This window comes from Mobula birostris, chromosome 31, assembly GCF_030028105.1.
Source record: "Mobula birostris isolate sMobBir1 chromosome 31, sMobBir1.hap1, whole genome shotgun sequence".
Taxonomy (NCBI): Eukaryota; Metazoa; Chordata; class Chondrichthyes; order Myliobatiformes; family Myliobatidae; genus Mobula; species Mobula birostris.
Genome location: NC_092400.1, coordinates 2,658,954 through 2,681,964, shown reverse-complemented (window position 1 = coordinate 2,681,964; position 23,011 = coordinate 2,658,954). Strand labels below are relative to the sequence as shown.

The window sequence follows — 23,011 nt, the reverse complement described above, 5'->3', positions numbered from 1 at the left end:
GACTTTTAAATCACCTCAATGACCTTCAGATCTCACGATCAACCGAAGAACCCAGACCAGTCAGGCATGTCGCCATGGGCAAAAGTGTGGCAGGAGAGGAGAATCCAAGCCAGGCTGAAACGCAGAGAGGTAAGACCCCTCTACCCAGCATCTTGACAAATGTGAAGATGCTGGAGAATAAAACTAAGGATCTGAGGGCAAGACTTCTGTATCAGAGGCAGATGAGAGTCAACTCAATTGTATGTTTTATCAAAACTTGGTTATATGTGGACACAGCAGTCAGACCAGAAGGATTTACGATTTACAGAATAGACTGAATTGCAGATGAAGGGAAGAGGTGTGTGTTTGAAGTTAATTCTCACTGGTGCTTCGACATGGTGGTTTAGTAGAGCTTGTGCTTCCCCAACTTGGAACATTTAACAGCGAAATGCCGTGCATTCTATTTACCTTGGGAGTTCTCATGTGTAATCCTGACTACAGTGTATATACCACCAGTGGCTGACTATAATCAAGCACTCACACCACACCATGATGCCATCTCCACACAAGAAACAGCCCATCCGATGCATTCAAACTATAGTTGGAGACTTCAACCAGGCTTGTTTGAAAAAACCCTGCCCAATTAGCAACTGGCCCCAACATACTAGACCACTGCTATATTAAGATAAGGAATGCCTACCGTTCCTTACCCAGACCAGGTTTTGGCTGTCCTCCTCCTACCTGCATATAGACAGAGCTGAAAGCGCAAGGTTCCAGAGATTTGGACAACTGAGAGGTGGTCGCAGGAGGCAGAGGAGCACTGATGGGATTGATCTGAGTCAGCGGACTGGGCCGTGTTCAAGTCCTCATCTAGAGATCTGAAATGAATACGCCATGGTTATAGCAGACTTCGTTAAAGCAGCTATAGACGAGTGTGTCCCCACAAGCCCTGGATGAAAAATCTGCTGAGGGTCAGATCAAAGACATTCAAGTCTGGAGACCAAGAAAGCTACGAGAGGTGCAGGTATAATCTCCGGAAAGCCATCTCACGGGTGAAGTGGAAATTCAAGACCAAACTTGAATCAATGAAGGATACTCGTCAGCTGTGGCAGGGTTTGAATACGATCACCTCCTACAAAGTTCAATCAGGTGACATGGGAGATAGCAGGGCTTGGCTTCCAGATGAGCTCAATGGCTTCTCAGCTCACGTTGACCATTAGAACATGGAGAAACCATGGCGAACCCCTACATCCTCCAATGAACCAATGATCTCAATCTCTGAAACTGACGTGCGGGCTGTCCTCGGGATGGTGAATCCACAGAGAGCATCTGGACTGGATGGGGCAACCTGGCCACATACTGAAGACCTGTGCTAACCAACTGGCTGGTATGTTCTCTGAAATCTTCAACCTCTCACTTCAGCAGTGTGTGCTACCCACCTGCTTCAAGAAGGCTTCAATTATGCAAGAGCTTGGTGGCCTGCCTCAATGACTATCACCCAGTGGCACTTACACCCACCAAATCAAAGGAGGAGACTGAAAATTTGGCCAAGTGGTGTCATGTCAACAACTTCTCACTCAATGTCAGCAAGACCAAGGAACTGATCATAGACCTCAGGAGAGGGAAACGAGAGGTCCATGAGCCAATAATTATCAGAGGATCAAAGGTGGAGAAGGTCAGCAATTTTAAATTCCTAGGAGCTGCTATTTCAAAGGACCTGTCCTGGACCCAGCACATCAGAGCAACTGCAAAGAAAGCACAGCAGTGCCTATATTTCCTTAGGAATTCGCAGAGATTCGGCATGACATCTAAAACTTTGACAAACCTCTGTAGTTGTGTAGTGGAGAGAGTATTGACTGGCAGCATCATGGCCATCATGGTATGGAAACACGAATGCCTTTGAACAGAAAATCATACAAGAGGTAGGAGGTTTGGCCCAGCCCTCCCAACCATTGAGCATATTGACATAAAATGCTGCTGTAGGAAGGCAGCATCCAACATCAGAGATCCCCACCACACAGGTCATGTTCTTTTGTCATTGCTGCCATCAGGTAGAAGGCACAAGAGCCTCAGGACTCACACCACCAGGTTCAAGAACAGTTAATACCCCTCAACCACTGGATTCTTTAATAAAAATGGATAATTATGCTCACTTGCCCATCATTGAAGAGTTCCTACAGCTAATGATCTCACTTTAAGGACTCTTTAGCTAACCATCTCATGTTCTCATTATTTGAACTTTGAACATTCAAGATGATTGTGATACCTTCAACTTCTTTGTAGTTCCCAACTTGTAGTGAAATCATTTCATTTTCACTCCTGGCCATTCTGGTATCTCCAAGCCTGAATGTTTGAAACCAAGTGAGCAAAACGGTTCAAAATTGTCTTACTGCTTACTTCTCAACAACTGTCAAAGGTTCAAAGTTTCATTTATTATCAAAGCAAGTATCCATATACAACTCTGAAATTCATCTTCTCCAGATAGCCACGAAACAAAGAAAGAATACGAAAGTCGTTCAGAGAGAAGCTTCAAACCCCCATCCTGCCCACTCAAAAAGAATGACATCCCAATCATCAACCCCAAAATCCATCCTCTCACACAAAACAGAACAAAGAACATTGATCCCCAAAACAACCCCTCTCCCACACAAAAAAACCTAACAGAACACAGGAGAACATCAATCTTCAACCCTCCTTCCCTCGCACAACAAAACAGAAAAGGAACAGGCAATAAAAGCACAGAATATAAAAGCCATAAGTCTGAAAATGTCCTTGGTCCATAAATGCAAGAGTCCAATCTATAAACACAGAACCAATAGACAATAGGTGCAGGAGTAGGCCATTTGGCCCTTTGAGCCAGCACTGCCATTCACTGTGATCATGGCTGATCATCCACAATCAGTATCCAGTTCCTGCCTTATCCCCATAACCTTTGATTCCACTATCTTTAAGAGCTCTATCCATCTGTTTCTTGAAAGCATCCAGAGACTTGGCCTCCACAGCCTTCTGGGGCAAAGCATTCCATATATCCACCACTCTCTGTGTGAAAAAGTTTCTCCTCAACTCCGTTCTAAATGGCCTACCCCTTATTCTTAAACTGTGGCCTCTGGTTCTGGACTCACCCATCAGCGAGAACATGCTTCCTGCCTCCAGCGTGTCCAATCCCTTAATAATCTTATTTGTTTCAATAAGATCCCCTCTCAGCCTTCTAAATTTCAGAGTATACAAGCCCAGTCGCTCCAACCTTTTGACATATGACAGTCCCGCCATCCCGAGAATTAACCTTGTGAACCTACGCTGCACTCCCTCAATAGCAAGAATGTCCTTCCTCAAATTTAGAGACCAAAACTGCACACAGTACTCCAGGTGTGGTCTCACCAGGGCCCTGTACAGCTGCAGAAGGACCTCTTTGCTCTTATACTCAATTCCCCTTGTTATGAAGGCCAGCATGCCATTAGTTTTCTTCACTGCCTGCTGTACTTGCATGCTTGCTTTCAGTGACTGATGTACAAGAACACCTAGATCTCATTGTGCTTCCCCTTTTCCAAACTTGACTCCATTTAGGTTATAATTTGCCTTCCCGTTCTTACCACCAAAGTGGATAACCTCACATTTATCCACATTAAACTGTATCTGCCATGCATCTGCCCACGCACCCAGCCTGTTCAAGTCACCCTGCATTCTCCTAACACCCTCCTCACATTTCACACTGCCACCCAGCTTTGTGCCATCGGCAAACTTGCTGATGTTACTTTTAATTCCCTCATATAAATCATTAATATATATTCTAAACAGCTGCAGTCCCAGCACTGAAGCCTGCAGTACCCCACTGGTCACCGCCTGCCATTCCAAAAGGGACTCGTTAATTGCTACTCTTTGTTTTCTGTCAGCCAGCCAATTTTCAATCCAGGTCAGTACTCTGCCCCCAATACCATGTGCCCTAATTTTGCCCACTAATCTCCTATGTGGGACTTTATCAAAGGCTTTCTAAAATTCCAGGTACACTACATCCACTGGCTCTCCCTTGTCCATTTTCATAGTTACATCCTCAAAAAATTCCAGAAGATAAGTCAAGCACAATTTCCCCTTCGTAAATCCATGCTGACTGGGACCAATCCTGTTACTACTATCCAGTTGTGTTGTAATTTCATCTTTTATAATTAACTCCAGCATCTCTCCCACCACCGTACCACAATACCATCCTCCGATATCGCCGACGCTCATCGAAAGAGAGGGACATCACACAAGGCAGAGAGGCCTACCTACCTGCTACAGTGAGCCACCCAGCGATTAGCCTCTCACAGATTCCTTCTCCGCCAGCAATCAAAAGGAAGGCAGTTGGTGCTGAACTTTTGCTCACCATCCACATGTATCTGTGGAATTCTCTGCCACAGGAAACAGTTGAGGCCAGTTCATTGGCTATATTTAAGAGGGAGTTAGATATGGCCCTTGTGGCTAAAGGGACCAGGGGGTATGGAGGGAAGGCTGTTACAGGGTTCTGAGTTGGATGATCAGCCATTACCGTACTGAATGGCGGTGCAGGCTCGAAGGGCCAAATGGCCTACTCCTGCACCTATTTTCTATGTTTCTATCTTGATGTCTCAGTTTTCCTCAGTGTTTTAATTGGTGATTAATGGACGCTTTAATCAGTGAAATGAGGTCGAACATCAGCTCACATTCTGTCTTGAAGTTTCTTTGCCTCAAGGCCGTGCGAGTACACGTTCACTTCTCGGAATCATCTCAGAGACAGCAAAGTGCTGGATTACTCAAATGATCTCCAACCTAAATAACAGGCTCTAATAGTCTTAGAAACACATTTAAGGTGAACAACAGACATTAAGAAAGTAAAATTGATATTTTTGTGGCAAAACTATCAGTGACAAAAATCACTGCATTTTTAACATGATCACATGTAACTGACGCTATTTAAAAACTGTTTTCTTTAAGCCTGGCTTAACACCTGATGGCCACACAAATGGGTGAGACTGACGCTACTTAGAAAATATTTGGCCACAGTTTCTTGCACCACCTTTTCCTTCTCTTTCCTCTTTGTTCTTAGACTGATGCTACTCTCCATTTGCAATTCCTTTGTTCTGTTAACACTTTATTAAAATGATCATGAAGCAACATGTTTTATGCCCTGTTCTTGACTTCTGAAAGAACCTTATAGCAAAAACACCAGAATACAAAAACTTGGCGTAGTCGGCAGGATGTCAACAAAGATTTAACAACACAGAAGAATCCCAGCTGATGTGGAAATTTTCTGTGCAAACTTAAAAGAAGGTAAGAGCTTCCTCTAATTCTAAATCATCTAAGGAACACTACTTAGTCCTGCTTCAAAACACCACCTGGTGAAAGTATAAGAATGAAGAAACTACTATGCATTGTTATTCTAGAAAAAAACAGATCTGTAAAAATCAGTTGTAATCTCATGAAATTTCACTTGTAATCCAATAAAAAGTATGCAGAAATTAAGTTTTGCACAAGATTGAATTATGCTCGTGGAACACTAAATTTGTACATACTTTACCCAAGTAAAACATTTCAGTTTGATAACATTAAAGAAAAAATCTGGTTGAAAAATATCAGAATGGGCAACTAATCCAAGAACTTATGGATGTCAATCAATGGTTGTCAGAGGTGGCCCAGTTAAAAATGTAAAAAGCACTCCAAAATGGTTTAAATGGAAAGCCATGGAAATGCATTCTCAGATAAAATTGTGAAAGGACAAGATGTGAAGAAGTAAAGGAAGTTAAAAGGGCCAAAGAATTAAAAGCACCAAGAAGATATGCAGTGGATGTGACAACTGAAATCTTGGAAACAAAGTTGGACAATCATAGAAGATGTTGGAGAGATGCAAGCTCAATGCTCTAACCAGGAAAATTAATTCTAGATGGAGAATGGTGGGAGGTTACACAGTGATGGAGCATGGATTTATGACACTAGCTATAGACTAGTAGCTCCAACTATAATGCTTCCTTATCTGGTACAGCATATACACCCCCCAGGACACATTGGAGTGCAGAAAATAATCAACAGATTTTCCCAATGGTGGTGGAATCCAAAGTTCAGGGCACAAGCTTGACAAATGTTTGAATGTTCTGATAGAAGCTCAGAGCAAAAGCATTAGAACATCCAACATTCCCCGGTTCGTTGTCGTGAACCTTCTCTGGACCTTCTCCAAAGCCAGCACTTCCTTTCTTAGATATGGGACCAGAGCACAGGAGTGTATGACATAGAGCAGAGCGCACTATCTGCAAAGTGAAACAGATCGGTCTTCTTCCAATTCTGGTGCATCCTCTGCAGATAGGCACAGAGTGAATCATTGACATAACCTTTCCTTTCATTTGTCTTTCAACATGCTGCTTAGAACTATCTCGTGAATCAAGCTTTTGGTCTAATATCTCCTAATATGGCTTGGTGTTCATTTTTGTTTGAGAATGCAGGACATTTTCAAGATTCAAGATTTAAAAATCAAGTTTATTTATCAAATGTACATTGAAATGAATCACTGGCATTAACACCTAAGGGCGTGCCAAGGGCAGCTGGCAAGTGCTACCACGCATTCTGGCACCAACATAGCGCACCCATAATGCTCAGTAGAACAACACAGAACACAACAAGCAATAAAACAAGAACAGCTAAACCAGCTCCGTTCCTCCCTCCCACCCATGCACGTACACAGCCTTTTAACCCCTGGAGTCTTCTTCAGCCTCCAGCAGATTTGGACTCGGGCCTTCAGACACTGGGCTTTGACTTCCCCTGAGGGCTCACAGAAATTTACAGACCCGACACCAACCAACAGGCCTCAAAAAATGTCTTTTACTTTAGTACATCTCCCATGTTGTTGGTGTTTGATTTCATGTGAAATCCACGTCACTATGTGTCATACAGCTTACGTATATCTCCCTGTCTATAACAATTCATTACATTATAAACTAAATTTTCTAGTGATTTTTATATTTCATTCTATTTTATTTTGTGGGGAACAGCATTGTCCTACTTGGAATGCACTCTAGTGACTTGGTTTGAAGCACATTTTCATCTGTGCAATATTTATTATGCAAAAGAATCTATACAACTGATGTTGTTGTTGTTTTATCTGCCATCGCACTCCGGCTACTGTTAGAACAATGTAGTATATTCAGATCCCATTCCAGAGGCATGAGCAAGATGACATTCCATTGGATAGCAGTGTCACTTTACGATGTGAAATCCAGGCGACATCTGCCCTCTGAGATGAGCAAGGTCTAAGAATGCTATTAAAGAAAAGGATCAAAGTCATGGTAAATTTATTATCAAAGTACGTACATGTCACCGTATGCTCCCTTGAGATTCATTTTCTTGCAGGCATTCACATGAAAATAAAGAAATACAGAAGAACTTATGAGAGATTATATATAAGCAAGTTTGAAAAAAAATCAAAGTGCAAAAGAAGACAAATCGTGCAAATAAAAAATAAATAACACTGAGAACGTGAGTTGTAGAGTCCTTGAAAGGGAGCCTGTGTGTTGTGGAATCAGTCAGAGTTGTGATGAGTGAAATTATCCCCACTGGTTCAGGACTCTTATGGTTGAGGGGTAATAACTGTTCCTAAACCTGGTAGTGTGGGACCTAAGGCTCCTGTACCTCTGCCTGATGCTAGAAATGAGAAGAGAGCATGGCCTGGAAGATGGCAGTCCTTGCTGATGGATGTTGCTTTCTTGTTACAGCAGTGCAGGTAAATGTGCTCAATGTTGGGGAGGGCTTTTCCTGTGATGAACTGGGCTGTGTCCATAACTTTTTGCAGACATTTCCATTTCTGTTTCCATTTCTGGGCATTGGTGTTTCCATACCAGGCTGTGATGCAGCCAGTTAGGATGCTCTCCACTGTGCATCTATAGAAGTTTATCAAAGTTTTAGATTACATGCCAAATCTATGCAACACATCCTCCATTCTGCCGGCCTTGATGATCCATCATCCAAGATCATCTTCTGAGAAAATGTTAGACAGACTAAGCTTAAGTTTCAAAGAATGAAAAGGGACCTGAAAGACTCTGGAATGTTTTGTCAAGGTGAATGAGGATGATTCCTCTTGTGGGAGGACCCAGAACTATGGATCACTGTGTTATCACCAGTGAAGAATGGAAACATGATGGAAGCGGTTCTGAAGAAACTTAACGAACTAAAACCTGGAAGGGGTTATAAGCAAAGGCCGGAATAAGACCATCAGATATTGGAGCAGGATTAGGCCATTTGGCCCATCAAGTCTGATCCACCATTTCATCACGGCAGATCCATTTTCCCTCTCAACCCTAATCTCTTGCCTTCTCCCTGTATTCCTTTATGCCCTGACTAATCAAGAATCAATCAGCCTCTGCCTTAAATCACCCCAATACCTTGGCCTCCATGGCCACCTGTGCAACAAATTCCACAGATTCACCACTCGCCGGTAAATAAATTCCTCCTTATCTCCATTCTAAAAGGACTCCCCTCTATTCTGAGGCTGTGTCCTCTGGTCTTAGACTCCCCACCAAAGGAAACATCCTCTCCACATCCACTCAATCAAGGTCTTTCAACATTCGATAGGTTTCAATGAGGTCACCCCTCGTTCTTCTGAATTCCAGTGAGTAGAGGCCCAGAGGCATCAAGCACCCTTCATTTAACAAGGCTTTCAATCATGGAATCATTTTCATAAACCTCCTCTGAACCCTTCCAGTTTCGGCACATCCTTTCTTAGATAGATAAGGGGCCCAAGACTACTCACAACACTCCAGGTGAGGCCTCACCAGTCCTCAACATTACATCCTTGCATTTATATCCTAGTCCTCTCGAAAAGAATGCTAACATCACACTTGCATTCCTTACTTCCTCACCACCTACAAATTAACCTATAGGGAATCCTGCATGAGGACACCCAAGTCTCTTTGCACCCCAGATTTTTGTATTTTTTTCTACATGTAGAATTAGTCTATGCTTTTATCTTCTGCCAATGCACATAACCATGTATTTCCCAACACTGTACTCCATCTGCCACTTCTATGCCCATTCTCCTAATCTGTTTAAGTCCTTCTCTAGTCGGTCTACTTCCTTCAAAACTACTTGTCCCTCCACTTGTCTTTGTATCGTCCGCAAACTTGGACACAAAGCCATGAAGTTGCCATCCAAGTCATTGACATATAATGTAAAAAGCATCAGTCCCAACACAGACCCCTGTGGAACACCACTAGTCACCGGCAGTCAAGCAGAAAAGGATCCCACTACTCCTATTCGGTCTCCTACCAATCAGCCAATGTTCTATCAAAGCGTGTATCTTTCTGTAATATCATGGGCTCTTAACTTGTTATCACTGGTGTCTGTCATGAAATGATAATTGGATTATTATTGCCGCATGTGAAAAGCCTGCCTCACATACTGTTCATTGAGATCAATGCATTACACAGTCCTTTGAGGTTTGGTAAAGCAACAACAAGGTGTAGAATAAAGTGTAACAGCTACACTGTAGGTGCAGGGCAGGCAGACAATAAGGTGCAAGAATTTGGAACTGGTTTATTATTGCTGGGATGCAGTCATACAGATCAGATCATTACACTGAGCTTTGAAGTAGAACAAGGTAGAACAATGACATTGCAGACTAAGGTGTAACAGCTACGGAGGAAGTGAAGTACAGCTAAAAATACAGTACAAGATCATAATAAGGTGGATTGTGAGGTCAAGTGTCCATCTTTCAGTACTAGGAAACCATTCAAAAGTCGTATAACAGTGGGATAGAAGCTGTCCTTGAGACATTTGTATGTCCTGCCCTTTGCTTTGCGGAGGCAGTGTAGGGCAGAACATGAAAATTTATGGTGCTTATAAAAAGTATCCACCACCACCCTCCCTTGGAAGTTTTCATGTTTTATTGTTTTACAACATTGAATCACGGTGGTTTAATTTGGCTTTTTTGACACTGATCAACAGAAAAGTGAAAACAGATCTCTACAAAGTGATCTAAATTAATTACAAATGTAAAACACAAAATAATTGATTGCATAAGTATTCACCCCTTTAATATGACACACCAAATCATCACCGGTGCAGCCAATTAGTTTTAGAAGCCACATAATCAGTTAAACGGATATCACCATGTGAAGCCAAGGTGTATCAATTGATTGTAATAAAAATACATCTGTATCTGGAAGGTCCAACTGCTGGTGAGTAAGTATCCTGGCAAAAACTACACCATAAAGACAAAAGAACACTCCAAGCAACTCCATGAAAAGGTTATTGAAAAGCACAAGTCAGGAGATGGATACAAGAAAATTTCTGAGTCACTGAATATCCCTTGGAGTACAGTTAAGTCAATCAGCAAGAAATGGAAAGAGTATGGCACAGCTGTGAATCTGCCTAGAGCAGGCTGTCCTCAAAAACTGAGTGACCGTGCAAGAAGGGGGCTAGTGAGGGAGGCCACCAAAAGACCTATGACAACTCTGGAGGAGTTACAAGCTTCAGTGGCTGACATGGGAGAGACTGTGCATACAACAACTGTTACCCAGGTGCTTTATGGGAGAGTGGCAAAGAGAAAGACACTGTTGAAAAAATCTCACATGAAATCTCAGCTAGAGCTTGCCAGAAGGCATATTGGAGACCATGAGGTCAGCTGGAAGAAGGTTCTGTGACCTGATGAAACCAAAATTTTTTGGCCATCAGATTAAATGCTATGTTCGGCATGAGTCAAACACTGCACGTCATCAAAAACACACCGTCCCTACCGCGAAGCATGGTAGTGGCTGCATCATGCTGCGGGGTCCTGGAAGGCTTGTAAAGGTAGAGGGTAAAATGAATGCAGCAAAATACAGGGAAATCCTGGAGGAAAACCTGATGCAGTCTGCAAGAGAACTACGACTTGGGAGAATATTTGTTTTGCAACAAGACGGTGGCCCCAAGAATAAAGCCAAAGCTACACAGGAATGGCTTAAAAACAACAAAGTTAATGTCCTGGAGTGGCCAAGTCAGAGTCCAGACCTCAATCCGATTGAGAATTTGTGGCTGGACTTGAAAAGGGCTGTTCGCTCATGATCCCCAGGTAATCTGACAGAGCTTGAAAAAGAAGAATATTTTTTTAAAGTTTTGTTAAGAAGAATGGGGGAAAATTACAGCGTCCATATGTGCAAAGCTGGTAGAGATCTATCCACACACACTCACGGCTGTAATTGCTGCTAAAGGTGCATCTACTAAGTACCGACAAAGGGGTTGAGTAATTATGCAATCAATTATTTTGTGATTAATAATTGTAGAAACTTAGACCAATTTGTAGGAATTTGTTTCCACTTTGACACAAAAGAGTCTTTTTCTGCTGATCAGTGTCAAAAAAGCCAAATTAAATTTACTGTGATTCAATGTTGTCAAACTTCCAAAGCGGTGGGGGGGGGGGGAGATACTTTTTATAGGCACCGTATGTTGCTAAAGTAAATAAATGGTGCAAACAAACAATAATGAGGTAGTGTTATGGGTTTAGAGAGGTCCCTTTTACAATGACCTATGGTCTCACCAATCTACAACCTGACCAATGTCTATTCCTCACAAGAGGGGCATCCAGGCTGTTACGCTTTCAACCTTTGAATCACCAAGTACACAGATCATGTGATTTTAAGGAAGCTGTTCAGAGCCTCTGACCTCAGAGAACTATTTTGTTGAGCTTCAAGCAGATTCCTGTTGCGTTGTATCCACCTGTGCCTTGAACATTGATGAGACTTGCCCCTCAGACAGACTCATATTATCCAGAGTGAGTCAAACTGGAGAAAATCCAGCATAGGAGCATAATTATCCCTCACCACAATTCATCAGCCACACCAAAAATCACCTAAGGCACTTCTCAGGAAAATAAAACCTGGCACCAAGCCTCAAAACGAGAGGATGAACAGCCAGAAGTTATGTTATATATTGGAACCAATGACATCCATAGATGGGAAAAGGGATGAGACCCTGAGGAGAGAATATAGAGAGCTAGTAAAAAGCTGCAAAGCAGAACCTCTTAGGATGGTAATCTCTGGATTACTATCTCTAGTACCAGTGAGTGTAAGGTTGATTTGGCAGATGAATGCGTGGCTGACGCTAGTTCAAGGTGCAGGATTTCAGATTTCTGAATCATTGGGATCTCTTCTGGGGAAGGTACGTCCTTTACAGGAACGATGGGTTACACCTGATCCTGAGGGAGATCGATATTCTTGTAGGCAGGTTTGCTAGAGTTGTTTTGGGCACATCCCAGGAAATAACATCTGGCACCCAGTTACATAGCGAGATCAGTATGGGCAGATGACCAAGTGATCCATCACTGAGTTGGCCCTAAAGGCGGTGATGGGAAGACACAGAGGTTAATGGGTTTCAGGAGTTTGGGTCCGGGCTTGGTGAAGGTAGCGTTGTCAATGTTGAGGTGAAGGAAAGTTGAGCAAGAGGGCTCACACTCGGAGGAATAAAAGATCTGTTGAGTGCTGGAAGGTGATGGAATTGGAATTGGTAAATTGGTTTATTATTGACACTTGTACCATGCAGATCACTTCAAAGCACAAGTAGATTGAGTTACTGCAAAGGGAAGAGTAATAGCAGGATGCAGAACATAGTATTATAGTTATGGTTAAAGGAAAGTGCAGGTAGATAATAGACATGCTGAGCTAGATTGTGAGGTCAAGATTTCTTTTTTTAATGTACAGGTCATTCAAGAGCATGGTAGAAGCTGTCCCTGGAGTTGGCAGTATGTGTTTTCGGCTTTTTCTGCCCGATAGGAGAGAGGAGAGAAAATATCTGAGGTGCTAAGGCCTTGGTTTCGCTGGCTGCTTTGCTGAGCCAGTGAGAACTGTAGACAGGGACTACAAAGCGGAGGATGGTCCTTGTGCTGGACTGTAACCATAACGAGAGGCAGCGAGCTGAGGTATGGGGACTGAATGAACACAAATGGCTTGTGTGGCACAATGCAAAGTGAGTCAACCCATGTTTGGAAATCAAAGAAGGCACCACAGGGGTGGCCCAGGTTCAGCTGGAATAATTGCTGGAGTTACACGAGGAAAGGCTTCGGTCTCTGGTTTCTGGCAGCTGCTATGGCCTGCAACTGACGGGCTCCTGGATCAGCTGTAGTGATGACTGGTTTTGTGGCTTTAGTTTGAAATGTTATTTGCTTACTTTTATTGTTTGCATAATTTGTTTTCTCTGCACATGAGGTGTTTGATGGTCTTTTGTAAAAATGGGTTCTATTGGGTTTAGTTGTTTCGTGGCTGCCTGTCAGGAGATGAATCTCAAGGTTGTATATACTATACATACTTTGATAATAAATTTACTTTGAACTTTTTTTAAGATTAGGTATTTGTTATACACAGCACCCTATCAATGGGACATCACAAAACTGAAGAAAATGCACAAAGCATCAGATTTCCCTTTGATTTCACAACCCACAAGCAAAATCTCATTAACAGTCCTCTTCGTTTTGCAAACTAGGTGATTATGGCAGGAAACGTGTCTTTAGTCACAGCTTCACTCTAACCATGGCAACTACTAGGATCTCACAGCGTCACTCTAACCATGGCAACAACTAGGATCTCACAGCTTCACTCTAACCATGGCAACAACAGGATCTCACAGCTTCATTCTAACCACGGCGACAACTAGGATCTCACAGCTTCACTCTAACCATGGCAACAACAGGATCTCACAGCTTCACTCTAACCACCACAACAACCAGGATCTCACAGCTTCACTCTAACCACCACAACAACCAGGATCTCACAGCTTCACTCTAACCTCCACAACAACCAGGATCTCACAGCTTCACTCTAACCACGGCAACAACCAGGATCTCATCCTGGCCACCCATTTAAACTTCCCATGCTCATTTTAACATGTCTCTCCACACTTCCTCTACTGCCATGATGAGGCCAAATACAGACTGGAGGAGCGTCACCTCATGTTCCATTTGGGTAGCCTCCAACCTAATGTCATGAAGATCAATCTCCTTGACTTCCATGAATCAGTCCCACCTGTTCTCTCTTTCTCCATTTTACCCTCTTCACCTTCCCTGCCCTCATGGTGTGCCCATCACCTCCATCTGGATCTGCTTCTCTTCCCCTTCATCCATTCTGCTCTCCTATTGGATTCCTTCTTCCTCAGCCCTTCACCTGTTTCACCTATCACCTCCCAGTTTCTCACATCCCCCACCCACTCACCTTCCTCCTTACTCAGTCTCACCTATCACCTGTCAGCTTGTACTCCAACCCTCCACCCACCTTCTTAATCTGGCTTCTGCCTCCTTCCTTTCCAGTTCTGATGAAGTGCCTCAGCCCAAAACGTTGTCTCTTTATTCCCCTCCATAAATGCTGCCTGACCTGCTGAGTTCCTCTAGCATTTTGTGTGTGTTGCTCAATGCAATCCCATTGACAATTGTGCTTGTTCATTTTGTTATGTATTCTTAAAATGACTGTAAAATAGTAATTGCAATGTGTAATGATGGTTTAAGTATAACCATTTAAATTCAGTTAAGAAAAATGCATTAACCATTAAATAAAAACATTCCAAGTATTTTCCAAACTCACCAAGTACTTAGTTCTCAGTTCACAGGTCGACAGGGTCCTCAGCAAGTGCTGTCTATCTAACTGCCTGTTTAAAAGTCAGGAGGCTGCTTAATGCCTGGGACAGAAACATTAAAGGGGAGAGCGCAGGGGCCAGGATGGATCCCTGATCTGGAGCTCACATGGAATTCCTGGAACATCGGTCAAATCCGGAGAGTTCCCAGCTATCAGTCTCATGACCAGTAAGGACAGGGTGCAGCCAGACAGGGTGATAGTGAGTGGAGACTCAATAGGAAAGGGACAGACAGAAGATTCAGCTGCTGCAGAAGAGATGCCAGGATGGTGGGGTGCCTCCTGGGTGCAGAGCCAAGGAGTCTTGAGGGGGAGGATAAACAGGCAGAGGTCATTGTATACATTGGAACAAATGACATAGGTGGAATAAGGGATGAGTTCCTGTCGAATGAGTATGAGGAGTCAGGTACAATATTAAACTCAGGGACAGTGATACCTGGACTCCTCCCTGATAAACGGTCTTGGCCCAAAACGTTGTCTGTTTATTCCCCTGCATAGATGCTGTCTGACCAGCTGAGTTCCTCCAGCATTTTGTGCGTGCTGCTTTGGATATCCAGCATCTGCAGGATTGCTTGTGTTCTGGGTTACTCCCGGTGCCATGCACTAGTGAATCTAGAGACAGGAAGGAAGATGGACCAGCTAGGTCACCTTTACAAGAGGGATAGGGTGCACTTGAACCAGAGGGGACCAATTTCCCAGTGGGAAAATTTGCTTTTGCCACCAGCAGGCTGCTGCGACTCGAGAGAGCAAAGTCAGTGAGAAGACAGGGACACGTGAGCATCCAAAGTGTGTAAGCCTAACAATCAGGATAGCCTCGTCTACAGTAAAAGAGTAGACAGGACCACGGCTTTAAACTGCTTCCATTCCAATGTGCGTAGCTGAACAGATAGAGTGGGTGAACTGAATGTGTGGATTGCTTCTCGGAACTGAGATATTGAGCCCATCACAGAAAAGCAGCTGAGAGAAGGATGCTTTAGGCATGACAGAGGGACAGGTAAGAGTGGAGGAGAGTTGCCATTTAGATAAGGAGGACATTATTGCTGAGTTAGAGAGGATATTTTTGAGGGATCATCTAACAAGACAACTTGGGTAGAAGTAAGAAATAAGAAGGGAATGGTCACTTTTATGGGGCTGTATTATAGCCCCCCTCCCCCCTAAACGAGCAAAAGCTGAGGAGCAGATGTGTTGAGGAAGTGCACATAGTTGAGAGAATAGTATAGGGTAGTGCTCGAGGGAGATATCAATTTTCCTGGGCCACCCAGAATGCAAAGGATCTGGATAGGGCACAGTCTGTGCTGGGCATTCAAGACAGTTTCCTTATGCAATATATAGAGGAACCTTGGAGAATGAGGTGGGCCAGATTACCCAAGTAACAACTGGGGAGCACTCTGGGTTTAGTGACCACAATTCTATTAGATTTTAAATAGTTATGGGAAAAGATAGAACAGGTCCACAGGTTGAAGTCCTGGACTGGAACAGGAGCAACTTTGAGGGCATCAGGCAGAACCTAGCTGGCATCGACTGAGTGACTCTATTAAAAGGCAATGAAACAACTGGCAAGTTGGAGGCTTTTAGAAGGGTCACATCACTGTTAGGAAGAAGGGTAGACATACCAAGTTCAGGGAAACCTGGCTGTCCAGAGATACCATGGCTCTGTCAAGGGAAAAGGGAAAAAGCATACATCACATTTAGACAGCTGGGTACAAATGAATCCCTCGACAGATATAAAAAGTTTAAGGCCAGGTTTAAAAGGGAAATCAAGAGGGCAAAGGGATAGTGGGAGATGAATTTAGCAGGCTGGGTTAAAGAAAATCTCATGAGGTTCTTCAGTCATATTAACATTAGACGGGTGACTCGGGAGAGACCAGCTCCCCTTACAGACCTATGGATGGAGCTGCAGGGGATGGCTGATATATTTAATGTCTATTCATCCTTGATGCCAAAGAAATGAGGGCAATAAATAGTGAAGTCTTGGATCTTATGCAGATTACAAAGAAAGAGGTACTCACAGTCCTAAAGCACATTAAGGTACGGGAATCCCCAGAGCCTGACCAGATACACTCCTGTACATTATGGGAGGCCATGGATTAAATTGTGGAGGTCCTTGTAGTGATATTTTCTTCATCATTAGCCACTGTTGAGGTTCCAGAGGACAGGAGAGTGGCTAACACTGTGTCATTGTTCTAAAAGGGTAGCAAAGGCAGGCCAAGGAACTATAGGCCTGTGAGCCCGAGTTCGGTTATAGAGAGTTTACTGGAGGCAATGCTAAGGGGTGAGATCTGCCATCACTTGGATAGTAAAGGCCTCATTGAGAGTTTGTGAGACATCATAATTTTGTGTGTGGGAGGTCACAATGATGAGCCTTTTTGAGGTTTTTCGGGGACAGCTGAAGGTAGGACAGTGAATGTTGTTCAATATGGACTTCAGTAAGGCCTTGCATGGTAGGCTGATCTGAAAGGTCAGGGTAGATGGGGTTCAGAGGGAGTCAGTGAGGTGGATTCAGAATTGGCTCGATAGTAGGAAGCAGAGGGTGATGGTTGAAGGTCAGTTCTCCAATGGGAGGCCTGTCAAGAGTAGGGTGCCCCAGGGGTCAGTGTTGGGACTTTGATCATCCCTGGGGGATGCAGAAAATAAGAGACATTAGAGGAAACATATTAAAAAATATTATGGTCGGAGGGGGTGGGAAACAATAGGATTAGTCTTGGATTTCTGGAGGGAAGAGAAGTCTATGTTCATCCATTTCATCTTCTACCAGCTTGGGCTACATTGCACAACTGTAATACAGATTATTGAATGTGTACCCCATCAGCCAGAGACCTGGACCAGGGAGATTCCAGTTCAGGGCAGTTTTGGAGACCAGGCACCTTCCACTGACTACATGCTGATTTGGAGATGAACGTGGTGTAGATGCCGGGGAAGTGAAGATGTCAGCACAACACTGTGGGCCAAAGACCTGTAATGTGTTATGGAGCTGAAATAAGAGCTGAGACATAGCCACAGGAACACGGCAAAAAAAGGGAGTCATTCATGACACTTTAGTATTTAATATTACAAAAACTCAATGACAAAATGTATCAATAACAGTAAAAGTATCAGGCCACAAGTCGAATCAATTTCCCCACCTTCTTTGCCAGTGTGCTATTCAGCACAATGCTCATGGTTCAACAGTTCATCTTTTTACTCACACATTTGTTAATATTAACCAAAAGCAGGTTACTGAAGAAAAATCACTGAAGGAGAATCAATATGTAAATATGGATGCCGTGTGGAAGTGAGGCCTTCCGGCCTAGTGAGGAAGTGGTCATAAATTTGATCGCTCTGTCCACAGACTGGAGCAAGGACACAGTAGGCAGAGCTGCTGCCTCTGGGCTTCAGCAACCCAGGTTCAATCCCGACCTCTGCCACTGTTTGTGTGCAGTTTGCAAATTCTCCCTGTTGCTGTGTGGGCTTCCTCATTTGCATGATGATTGGCCCGCTGGGAGTAGGTGAAGGGTAGAATCATGGGAGAGTTAATGGAAGTAGGTTACAGGGAGTGTTAGAACTGGCACAGAGATAAAGGCCAAGGGGCATATGCTGGATCGGTAACCAGGCACTCCTGTACATCACGCCGGTTAGCAAGGAGACTGGTGCAAAAGGACGAAGGGAGCCGCATCCCGGTAAATTCCCAAGGAGCAGCGGGAATAATCAAGCGTGGCAAGATTAGTCAGAGTGGACATTGCACAGACTGTGGGGTGGTGAATCACGGACTGGTCCAGACACATTAACTGGCTCAGTAATGGCCGAAGAAAAGGAAGTGGGCAAATGGAATACAAGTGCACTCGGTGTCTGGGATTTTACTGGTAACGATAAATTGGCAGACTAAGGTGAGTATGTCTTTTCATCCATTTGCCTTTTAGTTAGGCTGTGACAGCCCAGGAATGAAGGTTTTTGGATTTAAAAATCCCTTATTGATTAATTCCATATTGTTTGTTCCTTTCCACAGATGCTCCCCGACCTGCTGAATTCCTCCAACATTCTGCGTGTGCCCCTTAATCATTAACCTGCTTTTCAGGGCTCTGAATTAACTCATTAATCATCGACCGATTGGAAAGCGGGAGCTGCGGGTGGGTGAGCAGGACGCAAGTCATCGGGAGCTGGCTAGAAGTTGCTGAGCTGCAGGAGGATGTGTTCGCCCTGCTGGGGGTGATAATCCTGGATTCCTGCGGGAAGAACACAACGTGAGAAAAGTGAGAGTGTACATTCTCCCTGTGACCATGTAGATTTCCTCCAGGTGTCACGGTTTCCTCCCACATTTCAGAGATGGATTAGGGTTAGTAGGTTCTGAGCGTGCTATGTTGGCGCCAGAAGCACTTGCAGGCTGCCCCCTGACCCCCCCAGAGTACCTCAGACTATGTTGGTCATTGGTTAAACAATGCATGTTTTGATGTTACAATGTACACGTGACAAATAAAGCTAAGCTTAATCATAAAGCAATTTTGCATTCGGAAGTTACCTGCCTTCAACAAGCATGTTATTTGCAATGTGCAGTAAACTGTGTGGAATAACGCAGTATAATACGCAGAGTATACAGTACACATATTGCACTGCCTTCCATTTGTACCTGTGCATGTCCAGCACTAGACGTTCATTGTTGGCTTTCCACTTCATCACTACAAACTCTGAGCATTAAATCCATTCTCTCAGCAGTAATGCAAGTTCATGCAGTTCAGAAGGAAAAATCACCTGGTCAAAGGTGCAACCTTTCCAACACACTTCCCAGGGCACCATTTTGAAAAAGGCAGGGCCATTTTCTGCAACCAGTATCACAAAGAACAGGATTCTCAGGTTGCTGTTCGTGGCTGTTTGGCTCGGCACATATTGCTGCATTTTAAGTTCGAATGCGGTCTTCAACCATTCGCTTCTTGAACTGAGCAGCATAACCCTAATCACTGCAGTATATTACACCATGACCACTTTGCACAGACATGGACTGCTTTTTTAAAATTCTAATTGTGTTCTTGTAAAAACTGTTCATAACATCCCATTTATGTTTTCCTTGTGAATGCTGCTCCTCTGATGCCACATGCCCGTGATGTCGCTGCAAGTAAGTTTTTTTTATACTTGGACATACGACAGTAAACTCGACTTCGACTAAGTCCGTCAGGAGTGAGACACTCTGTGGATGTGATGCATGGTGCAAGTGTGGGCTCCGTGCTAGTCTTTAGTCATAAATGCAGAAGCAATCATTTCTTTCTTCAACGCGCTACGGAACAGCTCACTCGGGGAAAGTCAGTGCTTTGGATCAGGGCATTTCTTCTGAGCTGAGTTTGGGTTTGCAGTGCCGGCGGCTGCGAGCACCGTGGCTCCCTACACTCGGAAGAGACGGGGACCAGGATCCTGCTGCTCAACAGCGACGCCTGCAGGAAGGCGCGGGTACTGCTGCCAATCAGGCTGAACTGCAAACCAGTGAAACCACTGGGATGAGTTTGCAAACCGCCACCGATTTTCAACCCAGACGCCGACTGGGAACGCAACACCAAGGAACCATTATTAAATTCAAAGGGAGTTTAGGATAAAACATAAGACATAGAAACAGAATTAGGCCATTCTCAAACTCATTCTCCTGCTTTCTCTCTGTAACCTTTGACACCCTTGCTCACAACAATCAATACATTCCACAGATTCACCATACTCTTGCTAAATAAATTCCTCCTCATCTCTGTTCTAAAGGACGTCCTTGTAATCTGAGGCTGTGCCCCCTGGTCCTAGACTCGGACTCTCCCACTATAGGAGTGGGGAGATTATAGGAGAAGGGTGCCCGCTTTGAATGGGAGAATATAACTACAGCTGTGAAGATCCCTGCTGGACCTGGTGACCCTGTGATCTCTGTCTCAGAGGCCGGTGTTAGGTTGTCTTTCAGAAAGGTGAACCCTCACAAGGTGGAAGGTCCCAATAGAGTACCTGGTAAGGCTCTGAAAACCTGTGCCAACCAACTGGCAGGAGTATTCAAGGATCTTTTCAACCTCTCACTGCTATGGTCAGAAGCTCCCACCTGTTTCAAAAAGGCAACAATTATACCAGTGCCTAAGAAGTGTAGTGTGATGTACCTTAATGACTATCGTCCACTAACGCAGTGATAAAATGCTCTAAGAGGCTGGTAATGACTAGAATGAACTCCTGCTTCAGCAAGGACCTGGACCCACTGCCATTTGCCTTTCGCCACAATAGGTCAACAGCAGACGCAATCACAATGGCTTTTCACACGGCCTTAGACCACCTGGACAATACAAATACCTATATCAGGGTACTGTTCATTGACTATAGCTCAGCATTTATCACCATCATTCCCACAATCCTGATTGATAAGTTACAGAAACTGGGCCTCTGTACCTCCCTCTGCAATGGGATCCTTGACTTCCTAGCCGGTAAAACACAATTAGTGCGGGTTCGTGATAATATCTCCTCCTCACTGATGATCAACACTGGAGCACCTCAGGCGTGTGTGCTTAGCCCACCGCTCTATATACCCATGACTGTGTGGCTAGGCATAGCTGATGATACAATTGTTGTTGGTAGAATCTCAGATGGAGATGAAAGGGTGTACAGGAGTGAGATATAACTAGTTGAGTGTTGTTGCAGTAACAACCTTCCACTCATCGTCAGTAAGACAAAAGAGCTGATTGTGGACTTCAGGAAGGGTAAGATGAAGGAACACAAACCAATCCTCAGAGGGATAGAAGTGGAGAGAGTGAGCAACTTCAAGTTCCAGGGTGTCAAGATCTCTGAGGATCTATCCTGGTCCCAACATATCGATGCATCAAGACAGCAGCTCGATTTCATTAGGAGTTTGAGGAAATTTGGTTTGTCACCTAAGACACTTGAAAACTTGTACAGATGAAACATGGAGAGCATTCTGACAGGCTGCATCACTGTCTGGTATGGGACGGGGTGGGGGCATGCTACTGCACAGGACCAAAAGAAGCTATGGAAAGTTGTAAAATTAGTCATCTCCATCTTGGGTACCAGCCTCTGTAGTATCCAAGGCATCTTCAAAGAGCGGTGCCTCAGAAAGCTGACGTCTGTTATTAAGGACCTCCTTCACCCAGGGCATGCCCTTTCCTCACGGTTACCATCAGGTAGGAGGTACAGAAGTCTGAAGGTGCACACTCAGCGATTCAGGAACAGTCTCTTCCCCTCTGCCACCTGATTCCTAAATGGACATTGAACCCTTGGACACTACCTCACTTTTTCAAAATATATCATTTCTGTTTTGCACGATTTTAAATCTAACTATTTAATATATATATATAAACACACTGACAGTAATGGATTTAATTATACATTTGCTAAGTTAACGAATTTCACAACACATGCCGGTAATAATAAACCTAATTCTGATTCTACAGGAAACATCCACTCTATCTGGGCCTTTCAGTATCTGATAAGTTTCAATGAGACCCTTCCCCATTAATCTACAATTGGAAAACAGGTTACCAGGGTAGTGACAACCTTCATGAGGTTCACCTCTTTTCCAATGTTTATAACTCTGCATACACATGGCTGCATAGTTGTACTTGCATAATGTGGATGGATGCCTTTACATGTGTAATGTCAGGGCATACCGTAGTCGTGCATGTCACATCTACACAGTGACACATGTACATGTCTGTGCATGCTGGATACCGGTGGTAGAAGAGAGCGTAACGGATTTGGGGTACTTCAAGGCTGGAAGCTGTAGTGGCAGGATTTCGGGAGGAAACGAGGTCCGTGACCACACCAGAGTCATGTACCGGGAGGAGGTCTGAGGGCTGCCATTTACTCTCTGCAAAATGCAGGTCACCGCCAAGACCCCAAAGGTACCTCCTTGTCGGCAGGTTTGACTACAATATTAGGCTGAGTTCTGAATGAGTGGAGGGGCTGCAAGTTCAGACGGGGGCAGGTCCGAGCCAGGACAGTGAAACAAGGAAAGCAACTAATTACTTTGCTAATCACGATTTTTCTGGCAAACAATCATTGCAAGTAAAAGTCTGTAACTTCCCTTTGGACTTGAAGGCAATTTGACGTGGCGGAACCGAGGTGAGGTGAGGCGAGGAGGACCTGAGGTTCAATCAACTTTAACACAGTGCTAAAGGCTGAATTGGGGCGGCAAGTTTCCGGCACCAGAGTGTACCAATTCGACTGAACTCGATGTTTGTTTGGAGACTTAAATGTGCCGTGCCAAATCGGAAAGGTCGGTTACAGGCTGAATCGAGGGGGTGAGGTCCAGGCACCAGAGCATATCAAGGTGATTGAACCCAATATATGGTCGTCGATTTAGGCGCTGGGCCAGACTGAAAAGGTCAGGGTGTCGGAGCCCAAAGCGAGGGCCGGGCCGGTTCAGATCGCTGCTCCACAATGTTCACTCAGCTCTGCGCTGAACTATTGGACTCTTTTGCTGACTCCAGCTCAGAACTCCATTTGCTTGCGTT

At 44.2% G+C, this 23,011-nt stretch overlaps 1 protein-coding gene across 2 annotated transcripts in view; it reads right to left on the bottom strand.

Annotated features, from left to right (window-relative positions):
- Window positions 1-17,581: 17,581 nt before the first annotated feature.
- The window catches only part of tcn2 (transcobalamin II), a 32,788-nt gene continuing 27,358 nt past the window's right edge, over window positions 17,582-23,011 (bottom strand). For both annotated transcript variants that reach the window (XM_072247527.1, XM_072247528.1), the window contains one exon: window positions 17,582-18,763. In XM_072247527.1, the coding sequence (XP_072103628.1) occupies window positions 18,702-18,763 (62 nt within the window). In that variant the 3' untranslated portion in view covers window positions 17,582-18,701. The remainder of the gene's footprint in view (window positions 18,764-23,011) is intronic.